Raw genomic sequence first — 14,113 nt, 5'->3', positions numbered from 1 at the left:
CCTGGCATCTGGATTTATTTCGCAAAACCTCTTTGAAAGTCAACTCTGGCTTGGAATCCTGGTTTTTGAGATAGTCTTGGATATCTCTCCATTAAATCCTTCCACTTCATTCATGACCAACAACCCTCTAATGAATATTCCTGCCAGTCAGCCAAAATAATATTTTAGACATTAAAAAGACTATAAAAAAGAGGTGTCCAACCTTGGCAACGTTTAGACTTTTGGACTTCAGTTCCCAGAATTCTCCAGCCAGCATTGCAGGGGACTTCTGGGAATTGAAGTCCACAGGTCTTAAAATTGCCGTGGTTGGATGCCTCTGATATAAACGGAATGTGAATAACCTCACCACCCCTTCATTTTCTGCCACTGTCAACATTCACACAGCCACTTAAACTATGGTTTGCATAATAGCAGTTTATTGGATCTGGGATAAGCTTGTGACAACGTGTTTTGCCTTGAACCCTGATTCAATTCCCACGAATTCCCTAGATTCATCCAACACCTAATTCCAAAATCTACCTGTTGAGTGGAGGGGCAAAAGAACCTTAACAAAAACCTTCCCAACAGTGAGAAGTCCAAAAATTTTAAACTTGCAGAAGGGAGTTAAATACACGAGTATAAGAAATTGAAAGGAGTAAATTCAAAAAAAAAAAAATGAACATGGCAAAAATTGTCTTTTGCCACTAGAGGGCGCCACAGGCTTTCCAATTACTGTAGATCAGCCAACTCTGGAATTCAGATTTTGAAAAATTCAAAAGTACTATTTGTATTGCCCAAGATCTCAGCTTGATGGGCGCTGGGTGGGAAAATTGAGGTTTGTAATCTGGAGAGGGGCTGAGAGAGCTCCCTTCCTTGGAGGAAGGGGGTGGGGGAGCGTTTCTCACTTTTCATCTAACCCAGGGGTTTCCAAAGTTGGCAAATTTAAGGCTTGGGTGGACCTCAACTCAAAATTCCCCAGCCAGCCTGACTAGCCCCACATAGCACTGATGATGTTACCTAGTTTGGCTCAGGAAACATCTGCTAGAAACCCACCAAGTTCCGAGAGCACCAAAGACTCCCTCGTTTCAAGGGGTCTCTGTTGCAAAGCCAGCACATGAACCCACCTGGCCACCTTCATTTAGCCCGCGTTCTGAATCTGCATTCCTGAATCTGGGGTTTGGCAGGAGGTCTGGACTGTAGCCAGTCTGACTGGGGGTGGGGTTTCTCAATCGATGTGTCTGCCTGTGGGGTAACTTCGCTCCCCCCCCCCCCCCAAGCACAATTGGAAACTAAAGATGTGAGACTATCGAAAGCTTTGTGGGTGAAATCACCGTCTGGGGGAGTGAAGTCAGCCCTGGATTGTCTTTCTCCTTGGCCGAGAGTGCAGCAGAACAGGCTCTGCCGTCTTTGGGATCCTCACTCCCAGTAATAACATTGCAAAATGCAGAGGTAAATGCAGCAATTCAGGGCCTTTCCCGTAATCAAAAGCATCGCCCTGAAAGTAGTTTAGATAAACAATGGGATGAAGGAGGAAAAAACACCTCCCAGGACGTAAGCTGTTTATGCCCTGTGTAGCAGAAGAAGAAGGCTTGGCTGCATAGCTGGAGGTATCACAAGCAGGAAGAGGGAGATTGTGATCCCGAATTGAATGGGTCCAAAGATGGGCGACAAAAATGGTGGAAGGTCTTAAACATAAAAGACTTCACGAACTCAAATCTGTATAGTCTGGAGGGCAGAAGGAAAAGGGGGGACATGATTGAAAGATTTGGGGAGTTGATTCCAGAGGGTCGGGGCCGCCACAGAGAAGGCTCTTCCCCTGGGTCCCGCCAGACGACATTGTTTCATCGACGGGACCTGGAGAAGGCCAACTCTGTGGGACCTGACCGGTTGCTGGGATTCATGCAGCAGAAGGCGGTCTTGGAGATATTCTGGTCTGATGCCATGAAGGGCTTTGTAGGTCATAACCAACACTTTGAATTATGACCGGAAACTGACCAGCAACCAATGCAGACTGCGGAGTGTTGGTGTAACATGGGCATACCTGGGGAAGCCCATGATTGCTCTTGCAGCTGCATTATAATATATATATTATAATGCATAAATAATATAAATGATAATAAGATGGTAAAAGAGAAAGGATGTCACAGGGAGAGATTTGTAACCAGACAACACACAGCTGATGGAGCAATGGAATGTTTCTTTTGTGTATTTGTAATAAACGTGTTTAAAAATAGAGAAGTTTTTCTGCTTTCTTAGAAATCCTGAGCCCAAAGTTGTTGATGCTTCCTCTCGAGTGACATCCCACAAACTGGACTTGGCACATGCAAAGGCCTTCAGCATCGCTTGACCATCTCAGGAGAACATTTTGAAAGGGTGGAGCTGCATGGAGACTTCCAGGAAAGAGCAGCATTTTAGTGCGTCTGGCCACCAAAACCAAGAGAGAGCATGGTTTTTGCCTAAGACATTTCTGCTGAACGAGAAGCCACCAGAGGGGGGAGGATTGTGTTGGACGATCTCAGCGTTGTTGTCTTGGGTTTTTTGCAATGAATTATCTTCTGTCAAGCACATCGTTTGGCCGAGGGGAACACAACTCTCAGTGCGTGTCAAGTTTTGTTCACAGCTGGAAACGGGGCCAGCTCCACCCTCCAAGCATTGGGCAGTTAGTAAATTTAGAATGGCCTAAATTCTGTGCATCGGGACCCAAAATCACCAGCTGCAAGCATTTTCCTTGCCTTTCGTAAACTTTTGAAAACTCATCTATGTCACCAGGCATGGATTAATTGATGTGTCCTTAGCTGTCTTGGCTTTACGTATGGTGTGTTTGGGTTGTATGATTGTTTTTAACAGGGGTTTTAAAAACTGTTTTAATATTGGATTTGTAGATGATGTTTTTACTTGTGAGCCACTCCAAGTCCTCGGAGAGGGGTGGCATACAAATCTAATAAATTATTATTATTATTAAAATTATTATTATTATTTCCACACGGATGAAGACAAAAGAGGAAGAAAGAGCCGCAGGACCCTCAATTCAGCTCCAGTTCTCCAGGAAGCCTGGAGAAGAGCTTCTTGAAGCCCTGGGGGGCCACCACCAGGTCCTGCTGCAGCTACTACCAGATTCCCTCCCTGTTTCCGGTTAAATCCTTTCAATGAAAAAGGAATAAGTGGAGAGTCCTCCATCCTGGAAAGGCCAAACTCCGGCCATTGCTCCCTCCCTCTGTCCTTTCAAGAACAGCCTCCAGAAGAGTTCTAAGAAAGTTGACCCAATCTCAAAGTGTCAGTTGAGCTCTCAAACCCCAGCGAGGCTTTGGGGTAATGCCAAGTCCCCCTCCCTGCCGAGCCTTTTGAGAGAACAGGCCTTGGAGAGGCTGCCCCAGGACTCTGCTCTCCAAATGAGCCCAAGGGAATACGTCCCCCCTTTAGCCCCACCAAGTCTCCATATGCCCCCACCCCATTAAGCCCCACTCGGCTTGGCTGGCTGGCCCCTCCTTTTCTCCACCTCCAGCTGCTGAAGCAAGTAAGCAGGAACACAGAGATTTCAGGGGTGGGAGTGAGCAAAAGGGGTTAAGAAAAGTATCCCCAGCCAGCGCGGGGTGGGTGGATGGAGAGCCCGCCCATTTCTGGCCCTCCTGGACTCCCACTGACTGCACAGAGAGAGAGGGGGGGAGAGAGGGAGAGAAAAAGAGAGAGAGAGAGGGAGGGAGAAGGAGTCCCTTCCCTTCCCCTGCAGCTCCGAGGGGCTGTGGCTCGCTCACTGCTCTGGGGAGAGGCAGTGGTCAGCAAAGAGTGGCCACTCTTCCGATGCAGGAAATGGAGGTCGTTGTGGACAGCTGAAGTGTTCTGGGTGGGAAAAGCCCCAGGACAGATCCCACAAACTCACTTTCTCAACCTGGTAAGTGACCAAGTTTTCTTTCAAATGTTTCCGTCCTTTGAAGCTTAAAGATGATGTGCATTGCTAAGGAAGCCTCTTGGTCTGCTGAAAGGCCTGATTTGCACCCAGGACCTAAAGGGCAGTTTTGACAGTTTTGCTGCCGTCCGTTTGCTCTCTTAGACTATCTCCATCCTCGTTTCTACTTTCCTTCTAATGCCTCCAGCAACTGACTCCAGTTTGCCAATAGCAGTAGCACCTAGATTTATATACCAGTGTTTTACGGAGTCAGCCTATAGCAATAACAATAACCTTTAGACTTATCTACCACTTCCTAGTGCTTTTCCAGCGCTCTTTAAGCGGTTTACAGAGAGTCAGCCTCTTGCCCCCAACAATCTGGGTCCTCATTTGACCCCCCTCGGAAGGAGCGAAGGCTGAGTCAACCTGGAGCCGGTGGTGAGATTTGAACTGCTGAAATACAGCTAGCAGTTAGCTGAAGGAGCCTGCAGGGCTGCACTCTAACCACTGCGCCACCAAGGCTCAATATCGGAGGGAATGGGGACTATCTGGGCTCCCCCGGGCAGGAGAGTCTGTGTCCACTCCAACCAGAGGGCCCGTCCTAAATGTGTTTCTTTGACGACATTTCACTTCCCATCCAGTCAGAACTGAAGGAACCTCTTGGATGAGAAGCGAAGCCTCTTCAAAAGACAAAGAAGAAAGTCCAGTTGCCTCTTGGACAATCACCTTTGGTTCTATAGAGCTTTGGTGGCGCAGTGGTTAGAGTGCAGTCCTGCAGGCGACTTCTGCTGATCACCGGCCGCCACAGTTTGGCAGATCGAATCTCAGGAGGCTCCAGGTGGACTCAACCTTCCGTCCTTCCCAGGTGGGTCAAATAAGGACCCAGATTGTTGGGGGCAAGAGACTGAGTCTCTGTAAACCACTTAGAGAGGGCTGGAAAGTCCTTGGAGAGGGGCGGCATAGAAGTCCAATAAATAAATATAATATAAGTCTAAATGCGAATGCTGTTCCTACTGAAGCGTTGCAATTCATGCTTGTGTCCTGTTGTCCTCCTTTCTTTAAGAGCCATAAGTATCCAGCCTTGGTAGTGCAGAGCCCAGGAGTTCCATGTCTTGGAGCGTCCTGGAGGCCACCCAATCTTCTCTGACGCCAAGATGCATCTCAGGAACTTCTCCGCCACCCTCTCCACCGAAGAGCCTCCTCAAGAGTCGTCTCCCACCAATGTCTCCGCCAAGGTGGCCTGCCTCCTCCACCTCTCCAACCAGCAGTTTGTGCTCCTCCCCGTGCTCTACTGTGTCATCTTCATCCTGGGGCTTGTGGGCAACAGCATGGTCCTCACGGCTCTGTGTCGGCAGAGGAGCCCCAAGACGGTGGCCAACGTCTACATCTTCAACCTAGCAGTGGCCGACCTGCTCTCCCTCGCCAGCCTTCCCGTCTGGGCCGCCAGCTACACCAACGGGTACAACTGGGTCTTCGGCTCCATGATGTGCAAGCTGTCCAGCTCCATCCTCTGCTTGACCATGTTTGCGAGCATCTTCTTCATCACGTGCCTGAGCGTGAACCGTTACCAGGCCATCGTGCACCCCTTCCGGTGCCAGCGAGGAACTTTGGAGCGGGCCTTCGTGACCACCTTCGCTGTGTGGGGACTGGCGGCCTTGACGTCTCTGCCCACCTTCTGTTGGCGCAAAGTCAACTACGTCAACGAGCTGGGCGTCAACGCTTGCGTCATGGCCTATCCCTCCGAGAATTACGCCGCCTGGTCAGCTGCAACGGCCTTGGTGAAGAACCTCCTGGGCTTCCTGCTCCCCATGGCCATCATCCTTGGGTCTTACCTCTCCATCAGGGTGCACCTGAAGAAGGCCCAAGGGTTCGCCAAAAGCATGAGGGTCAAGGACCGGGTGCTGAAGCTGGTAGCCGCTGTGGTGGTGGCCTTCTTCATTTGCTGGCTCCCCTTCCACCTCTTGACCTTCCTGGATGCCCTCTCCTGGATGGAGGTGATCAGCAGGTGCCACCTCACCTCCGTGATCGACGCGGTGCTGCCCTTTGGCCTCTGCATGGGCTTCGCAAACAGCTGCGTCAACCCCTTGTTGTACTATTTTGTGGGCAGGCAGTTCCGGGATAAACTCCAGCACCTGTTCAAGCTGAGCCTCTCCCAGTTCAACAGTGGCCGGGGAACCCTTTCCTCCAGCAAAACCAGCTCCCCCAAGACTCGTGGCTCCCTGAAAGAGGCTGACACGGAAAGGCCACTGACCCACCCACTGTGGCTTCCCCAGTCACCCTCTAGAAGCAATTAAGCCATGGTTAGGCCCACCTCCAAGACTCATGCTATTCCTCTGGTCTCCCCTTCCTCATCTAGGCAAAGTTGGCTCTTCTATGACACGTGGACTTCAACTCCTAGAATAGAGTAGAGTAGAGTAGAATTCAGAATAGAATTTAGAATGGAGTAGAATAGAATTTAGAATATAATTTAGAATGGAGTAGAATAGAATGGAGTAGAGTAGAATAGAATAGAATAGAATTCTTTATTGGCCAAGTGTGATTGGACACACAAGGAATTTGTCTTTGGTGCAGATGCTCACAGTATACAGAAAAGAAAAGAGACATTTGTCAAGAACCAAGGTACAACACTTAAGGATTGTCAATGGAAACTGCAGTTTAATGTTTCCAAATGTAAAATAATGCACTTGGGAAAAAGGAATCCTCAATCTGAGTATTGTATTGGTAGTTAATGAACTCAATCTGTATAGTCTGGAGGACAAGGAAAAGGGGGGACATGATCAAAACATTTAAATATGTTAAAGGGTTCAATAAGGTCCAGGAGGGAACTGTTTTTAATAAGAAAGGGAACCCAAGAACAAGGGGGCACAATCTGAGGTCAGTTGGGGGAAAGATCAGAAGCAACATGAAAAAAAATTATTTGACTGAAAGAGTAGTAGATGCTTGGAACAAACTTCCAGCAGACGTGGTTGGTAAATCCATAGGAACTGAACTGAAACATGCCCGGAATAAACATAGATCCATCCTAAGATAAAATACAGGAAATAGCATAAGGGCAGACTAGATGGACCAGGAGGTCTTTTTCTGCCGTCAATCTTCTATGTTTCTATGTAAGATGAAAAAACAAGGAAGTGCATATTATTTTATTTTTAAAAAGCCAGTTGCATCCATGTAGGACAGCTTGGTTCATTATGGACAACTCTGGGCAACACAAAAAGCAAAGGTAATATGTCAGTTTTATGGACTTTGATGTGCTGATTCCAAAAATATGCTTAGTTTTGCTCTGTCACATAAAGTCTCTGATATAAAAGCATTTTTTGTTATTACATTATTTCTACATTTTCAATGTATGCGGTAATGACTGTTTTCTTAATGTCGCCAGTATATTTCCTAGACCTTATCATAATGATGCTGCTCCATGGAAACTACACCTGCTATAGAAAAAAACTATATACACTTTTGAAATCAGAACCAAAGAAGGATTCAGAAAAGTACAAGGTCAGCTGCAATGATTACAAAACCCATTTTTTGTAGACCTGTGCAATTAATGCAATGAAGTTTGTGTAGGAGAGGGGACTTAACTCTTCCCTCCTTGCACTTCCTTCATCTTCTCTGTTTTAAAAAAAATCTCTTCCCCCACCTGAAATAGATCTCCCTCCAATGGTGGACCTGCCCAGAGGCCAAAAGATATTGGAACACGATAGGGGAATGGCTGAAAGAAATCACAAAAGAAGAAGTTGAGAATTATTTTTATTGGGTATTTTTAAGAAGAAATATAAAAAAGAAGTCTAGTATTTGATTATCTTGACAGCGGCAAGGATCATATATGCCCAGCTTTGGAAAAGTGAAAAAATACTAGAAGAAGGGTTTGTAATTTAAAATGTGATTTTGTATGTTATGATTTGGAGGAAAAAAATGTAAAAAATTTACCCTGGAAAGAGAAAAAGTGATTGTGCAGAGAGAAAGATACTGTACAGTCAAGGGAAGGAGGACTCGGCTACTATAAAATATGCGAGAACTTTCCTAATTGGTTAAAAGAAAGAAAGGATAAGAGAATAGAAATTATACAGAAAGACAGTTCAAAAGATTAGGAACTAGGTTTGTAGAAAAGTAGGCAAATATGTAAACATGCAAAGCAATACGTTACTCAAAATAAGGTACAAATGCACAGATCTCCGACCGAAATTCTGAACGAGAAGGGGATGCAAATATTCCCAAAAATAATGAAATGGGGATCCTTAAGACCCCCTTCCAGAAATGTAAAACTTCCACAAAGTTCTTCGCTTGTGACAAACATTTCAGTGGGGGGGGGGGGGGGGGGGGAGGAACGCCCCCACTCTTGTTAGCCAGCATTTGCTTCTGACATTTAATGATTGCTTGTTTATCCCTTGAATGTGCCGCCCAGTACAATATGTTCCTTCCTTTGGACACCCCCTAATCCCCCCCCCTACAGCAGCCACATCCTACCTTGGCTTGGCTTGGGCTGCCCATTCGCTCTGATTTATGGTGCCGAGCAGCACGGAGCCTTCTCTTCCCACACATCTGCTTCCAGATGGGTGTCTGTGGAACTTAGAAAGCTTAGAACTACGGGGCCTAAAACACGATTTAAGTATTGCCCACAAGGTCACATGCTGCAACGTCCTACCAGTCAATGACTACTTCAGCTTCAACCGCAACAACACAAGAGCACGCAACAGATTCAAACTTAATACGAACCGCTCCAAACTTGACTGTAAAAAATATGACTTTAACAATCGAGTTGTCGAAGCGTGGAACTCATTACTGGACTCAATAGTGTCATCCCCAAACCCCCAACATTTTACCCTTAGACTATCCACGGTTGACCTCTCCAGGTTCCTAAGAGGTCAGTAAGGGGCGTGCATAAGTGCACTAGTGTGCCTTCCGTCCCCTGTCCAATTGTCTTTCCTTTATCTCATATATCATATATATTTTCTTCCTTTCATATATCTTCTCTTCTATTTTTACATATTATCTTTATATATATTACTTCATGTCTATTCTCTTCCATATGTATTGTGTATTGGACTAAACAAACAACTAAACTAAACTGAACTAAACTGAACTCTCGGAGCCCTCCATCAAAGCATTGCCCAATCAGGGGTGGCCTTGGGCCCCGATCCCACGGCACAGGCTGCTGTTGCTCACCCACGCCGTGGGGGCTGAAGAGCGAGGGATCTAAGAGTCCCCTTTCTCTTGGCCAGAAGACAACATAGCCCGAGGCCCAGCCACAGAACATGCTGCTAATCATGACTAGTTTGATGAAAAGAAGGACCAGCAATACTAGCCGCCCCGAGTCTTCGGAGAGGGGCGGCATACAAATCTAAGTAATAAATAAATAAATAATAAATAAATGCTCCAACATCTCAGGAGTTGCCACAAAGAAGAGAGAGTCAATCTATTCTCCAAAGCACCTGAGGGTAGAACAAGAAGCAACAGGTGGAAACTAAACAAGGAGAGAAGCAACTTAGAACTAAGGAGAAATTTCCTGGCAGTCAGGACAGTTGATCAGTGGAACAACTTGCCACCAGAAATTGTGAATGCCCCAAGACTGGAAGTTTTTAAGCAGATGTTGGATCACCATCTGTCTGAAGTAGTGTAGGGCTTCCTACCTAAGCAGGGGGTTGGGCTAGAAGACCTCCAAGGTCACTTTCATTATTATTATTATTATTATTATTATTATTATTATTATTATTATGTCAATACAACACAGCAAACGAGATCACTATGCTGGATTTCGCATTTCATCACCAGTCGGGCGCTTCCCAAGCACCTAGGACTGTATTATTATTGTTGTTGTTATTATTATTATTATTATTATTATTATTATTATTATTATGTCAATACAACACAGCAAACGAGATCACTATGCTGGATTTCGTATTTCATCACCAGTCGGGCGCTTCCCAAGCACCTAGGACTGTATTATTATTATTATTATTATTATTATTATTATTATTATTATTATTATTATTTTTATTATTCTGTCAATACAACACAGCAAACGAGATCACTATGCTGGATTTCGTATTTCATCACCAGTCGGGCGCTTCCCAAGCACCTAGGACTGTATTATTATTATTATTATTATTATTATTATTATTATTATTATTATTATTATTATTATGTCAATACAACACAGCAAACGAGATCACTATGCTGGATTTCGTATTTCATCGCCAGTCGGGCGCTTCCCAAGCACCTAGGACTGTATTATTATTATTATTATTATTATTATTATTATTATTATTATTATGTCAATACAACACAGCAAACGAGATCACTATGCTGGATTTCGTATTTCATCACCAGTCGGGCGCTTCCCAAGCACCTAGGACTGCGTGATGTAGTGGCGAATTATGTTTGCCGATCCCAGTAAAGCGGCCTTTTGCAATTGACAGGTGGAGATTTTGTCAATTCCGATGGTTTTCAAATGTCCGCTGAGATCCTTTGGCCCTGTGCCCAGCGTGCCAAGGACCACTGGGACCACTTTCACGGGCTTATGCCAGAGTCGTTGTAGCTCGATTTTTAGATCTTCGTATTTCACTAATTTCTCTAGCTGCTTCTCCTCAATTCTGCTGTCTCCTGGGATTGCGATGTCGATGATCCCTACTTTCTTTTTCTCCACGATCACAATGTCTGGTGTGTTATGCTTCAGAATTCGGTCAGTCAGAAGTCCCACAGTAGTTTTGCTTGCTCATTTTCAACCACTTTTTCGGGCTTATGATCCCACCAGTTCTTTGCCACTGGTAAATGGTAGTTCCGGCACAAGTTCCAGTGGATCATCTGTGCCACAGCATCATGTCTATATAATAATAATAATAATAATAATAATAATAATAATAATAATAATAATAATTATTATTATTATTATTATTATTATTATTATTATTATTTAAATTTTTATTTTGTAGTGGACACCTGTAGTGCACAGTTTTACCTTATTTATGTATTATACAATTTACTTATTATTGTACAATTCTGGTCACCACACCTCAAGGAGGGTAGAATGGAACTGGAAAAGGTGTAAAAAAGGGCAACAAGAATGAATCAAGGAAATGGAGCCCCTCCCTTAGGAAACCAGGTTGCAACACCTTGGTCTCTTCAGCCTTGAAAGACGGCATTGAAGAGGTGACTTGTTGGAAGGATATAAAATCATACAGGAGGGCAGTTCTGTGGGTGTGGCTTGGTGGGCATGACAGGGGAAGGATCCTTCAAAATCCCCATTTCTCCTCTGGGGAAATCAGATGACGTGACATTGGACCAGATGAACCTTCTCGAACGTTCACAGCTTTGTCTTAGGTCTGACACCCACTTCTTGACAGCTGCTCACCGGGCGTTGCTTGTCCATTTTTGGTGGCAATCAGGAGATTTTATAAGTTGATTGCTTTTGTAGTCTGGGTTTTTAACCAGGGCATCAATTCGTTTGAGAACAGAAAATAGCAAAGACAGAGTTATTTCAGAGGATGTAACTAGAGGTCTACCTTGAAGTGGCTGGAGCTACGAACCTCCATCTTTTCAAAATCTTTTTTTTTTAATTATAAAAAGTTTATTAAATATATAAACATAATCTTTTAACCTCTGATTCATAGTCGTTTATATTGATATTGTATTTATTTATTTTATTTATTTATTTATTAGATTTGTATGCCGCCCCTCTCCGAAGACTCGGGGCGGCTAACAACAATATAAAAAGACAATGCAAACAAATCTAATATTAAAAGACAATCTAAAAAACCCCAATTTAAAGAACCACTCATACATACTAGCATACCATATATAAATTCTATTAGCCTAGGGGGAAGGGAAATTTCAATTCCCCCATGCCTGACAACAGAGATGGGTTTTAAGGAGCTTGCAAAAGGCAAGGAGGGTGGGGGCAACCCTGATATCTGGGGGGATCTGGTTCCAGAGGGTCGGGGCCGCCACAGAGAAGGCTCTTCTCCTGGGTCCCACCAAACGACATTGCTTAGTCAACGGGACCCGGAGAAGGCCAACTCTGTGGGACCTAACCAGTCGCTGGGATTCGTGCGGCAGAAGTATTGTAGTGTCTTAAGTCAGACAGACAAATATAGAAAGAAAAAAAAACATATAAACATATAACAACCCCTCCACCCCCAAGCTGTCTATTTAGACCAGTGTTTACCAACCTTGCCAACCTGAAGATATTTGGACTTCAACTCCCAGAATTCTGGGAGTTGAAGTCCAAATATCTTCAAGTTGACAAGGTTGGGAAACACTGATTTAGACGTCTCTTTCTCTTATGTTATTCTACAGCATTTGGTACCAATGGTTATTTTTTGGTTTTATGTAAAACCTTTTGAGTCATAACATGATTTCTTACATCATTTTTCAACAGACGTCTATATTATATTTTTCTATTTATTAAACATAATCTCTCTCTATACAGCTTCATTTCTGCTTCCTCTTTCCCACCCCTTTGCAAAATTCTTCCAAATCTCATAGCATTTTGTTTCATTCCTGTCTTTCAGCTCTTGTATTAGCTTATCTAACTCTGCCCAGTCATATATATTTTTGATCAAGATTCTTTCTGTTGGCGTTTCCTCTTTCCAAAATCTTCTGTTGCCAGGAATTCCTTGGAGTCAGATTTGAAGTCGGTCTCATGGTTCTTTGTATAAAATCTTCTATGGGGCTATTTTTGGTTCCCGTGGAAGCCCTCCAAGGGGGCTGGCAACTCCCGCTGGTAAGTAAGCAGCCTCAGTTCAAGAATTTGACCCAATCAGCTGTCCGAATCAAGGTCAGTGGGACATGGGTGAAAGAGGCCCTCAGACCAGAACTGCTGGGGGGATGAATGGCCCGGGGATTCTTCTCCAAGCATCACTCGCGCTGTGTCTCCTTTCCAGCTCTTTGTCCAGAAACTTGGCTGCCCCACTTTGGGGGAGGCAAGAGAGGTCTCTCAAACTCCACATCCCAGGGGAGGCAGAGGCCACTTCAGGAAAGGCCCCCCATGCAAGGCAGCCTGCGAGGGTCCCAGGAGAGACGCTGCAGCTCCACCAAGTCTGTAGAACATGCCAAGTTCGCAATCCCTGGCATCTCCTGGTTTTTGATTGGCCTGCCACTCCAAATGTCACCAAAAACCAATTCCCCCTGCCATGCCAGAAGTCTCAATAGGAGCTTTTAAGGGACAGAATAGCCATAGTATTTAGACTTACATACTGCTTCCTAGTGCTTTTACAGCCCTCTCTAAGCGGTTTACAGAATCAGCCTGTTGCCCCCAACAATCTGGGTCCTCATTTGAACCACTTAGGAAGGAAGGAAGGAAGGAAGGAAAGGGAAGGAAGGAAGGAAGGAAAGGGAAGGAAGGAAGGAAGGAAGCCATAGCAATAGCAATAGCACTTAGACTTTTATACAACTTCCTAGTGCTTTGACAGCCCTCTCTAAGCAGTTTACAGAGTGTCAGCCTCTTGCCCCCAACAATCTGGGTCCCCATTTGACCCACCTCAGGATGGAAGGCTGAGTCAACCTTGAGCTGGTGGTGAGATTTGAACTGCTGAACTGCAGCTAGCAGTTAGTTGAAGTAGCCTGCAGTGCTGCACTCTAACCACTGTGCCACCTCGGCTCTTAATAGAAAACATTTCTGTCTTTAATGTGGGCTGAGGGCTGGAAGAGTCTGGCCGCTTGCTCAAGGAGGAAGACCTTGTCAGGGTCCCACTCGTAAAGGGCCAAGCCTGCCCCCCTGCTCATGGATCCCCAGAGGTGTCCATAGGGTTGGAGCCAAAGGGGGCAGCTGAGAGACAGGGAGGGGAGGGGCCCTTGGGGACTGTTCCTCTCCCACTCCTACCCCGAGGCGACCATCGGCTCCATCCCTGAGAATGACAGCAGGTCAAGACTGAGCATCATCAATCGTGGATGTGACACACAGCGCTGCCTTCTGCAAGTGAGATCTCTGGGGCCGCCCCCAAAGAGTCCAGGAACAGGCCCAGCAGGGAGCTTCTGATCTGCCCCCCCCTCCTTTCTCTTTCATTGTTTTTATAACACAAAGTTCCTTTTTTCTTGCCAAGCCAGAAAAAGGCAATTTTTCTATGTGTCTATTTTTGCCTGGTGTTGCTTCATCTGCCTGAATGTGACTTTTCAGGGTTTTGGGTGCAACACGGTTTTCCCCAGCTGTGCTGGCCAAGTCATTGCGCAATGTGGAGACCTCCCCCCGCCCCGGGGGTGGGGGGCTTTTGGGGTACACGACAGACTCTTTGGGGCTCAAATGTGCTGCCTCCCGTT

The 14,113-nt window shown here is 45.4% G+C and overlaps 1 protein-coding gene across 2 annotated transcripts; it reads left to right on the top strand.

The window, feature by feature from the left end:
* The first annotated feature begins 3,622 nt into the window (after window positions 1-3,622).
* Window positions 3,623-7,172, top strand: AGTR2 (angiotensin II receptor type 2). Of its 2 annotated transcripts, XM_070758345.1 has the most exons (3): window positions 3,639-3,868; window positions 4,504-4,727; window positions 4,926-7,172. In XM_070758345.1, exon 3 carries the CDS (start codon window positions 5,017-5,019, stop codon window positions 6,154-6,156), a length of 1,140 nt encoding a protein of 379 aa, XP_070614446.1. In that variant the 5' UTR covers window positions 3,639-3,868; window positions 4,504-4,727; window positions 4,926-5,016; the 3' UTR covers window positions 6,157-7,172. The 2 variants fall into 2 exon arrangements, with proteins under 2 accessions (XP_070614445.1, XP_070614446.1); XM_070758344.1 differs by lacking the exon at window positions 4,504-4,727 and having other exon boundaries at window positions 3,623-3,868.
* The last annotated feature ends 6,941 nt before the right edge of the window (window positions 7,173-14,113 follow it).

This window comes from Erythrolamprus reginae, chromosome 8 (assembly GCF_031021105.1).
Source record: "Erythrolamprus reginae isolate rEryReg1 chromosome 8, rEryReg1.hap1, whole genome shotgun sequence".
NCBI classification, from domain to species: domain Eukaryota; kingdom Metazoa; phylum Chordata; class Lepidosauria; order Squamata; family Dipsadidae; genus Erythrolamprus; species Erythrolamprus reginae.
This window is presented reverse-complemented; position numbering and strand designations above follow the sequence as displayed.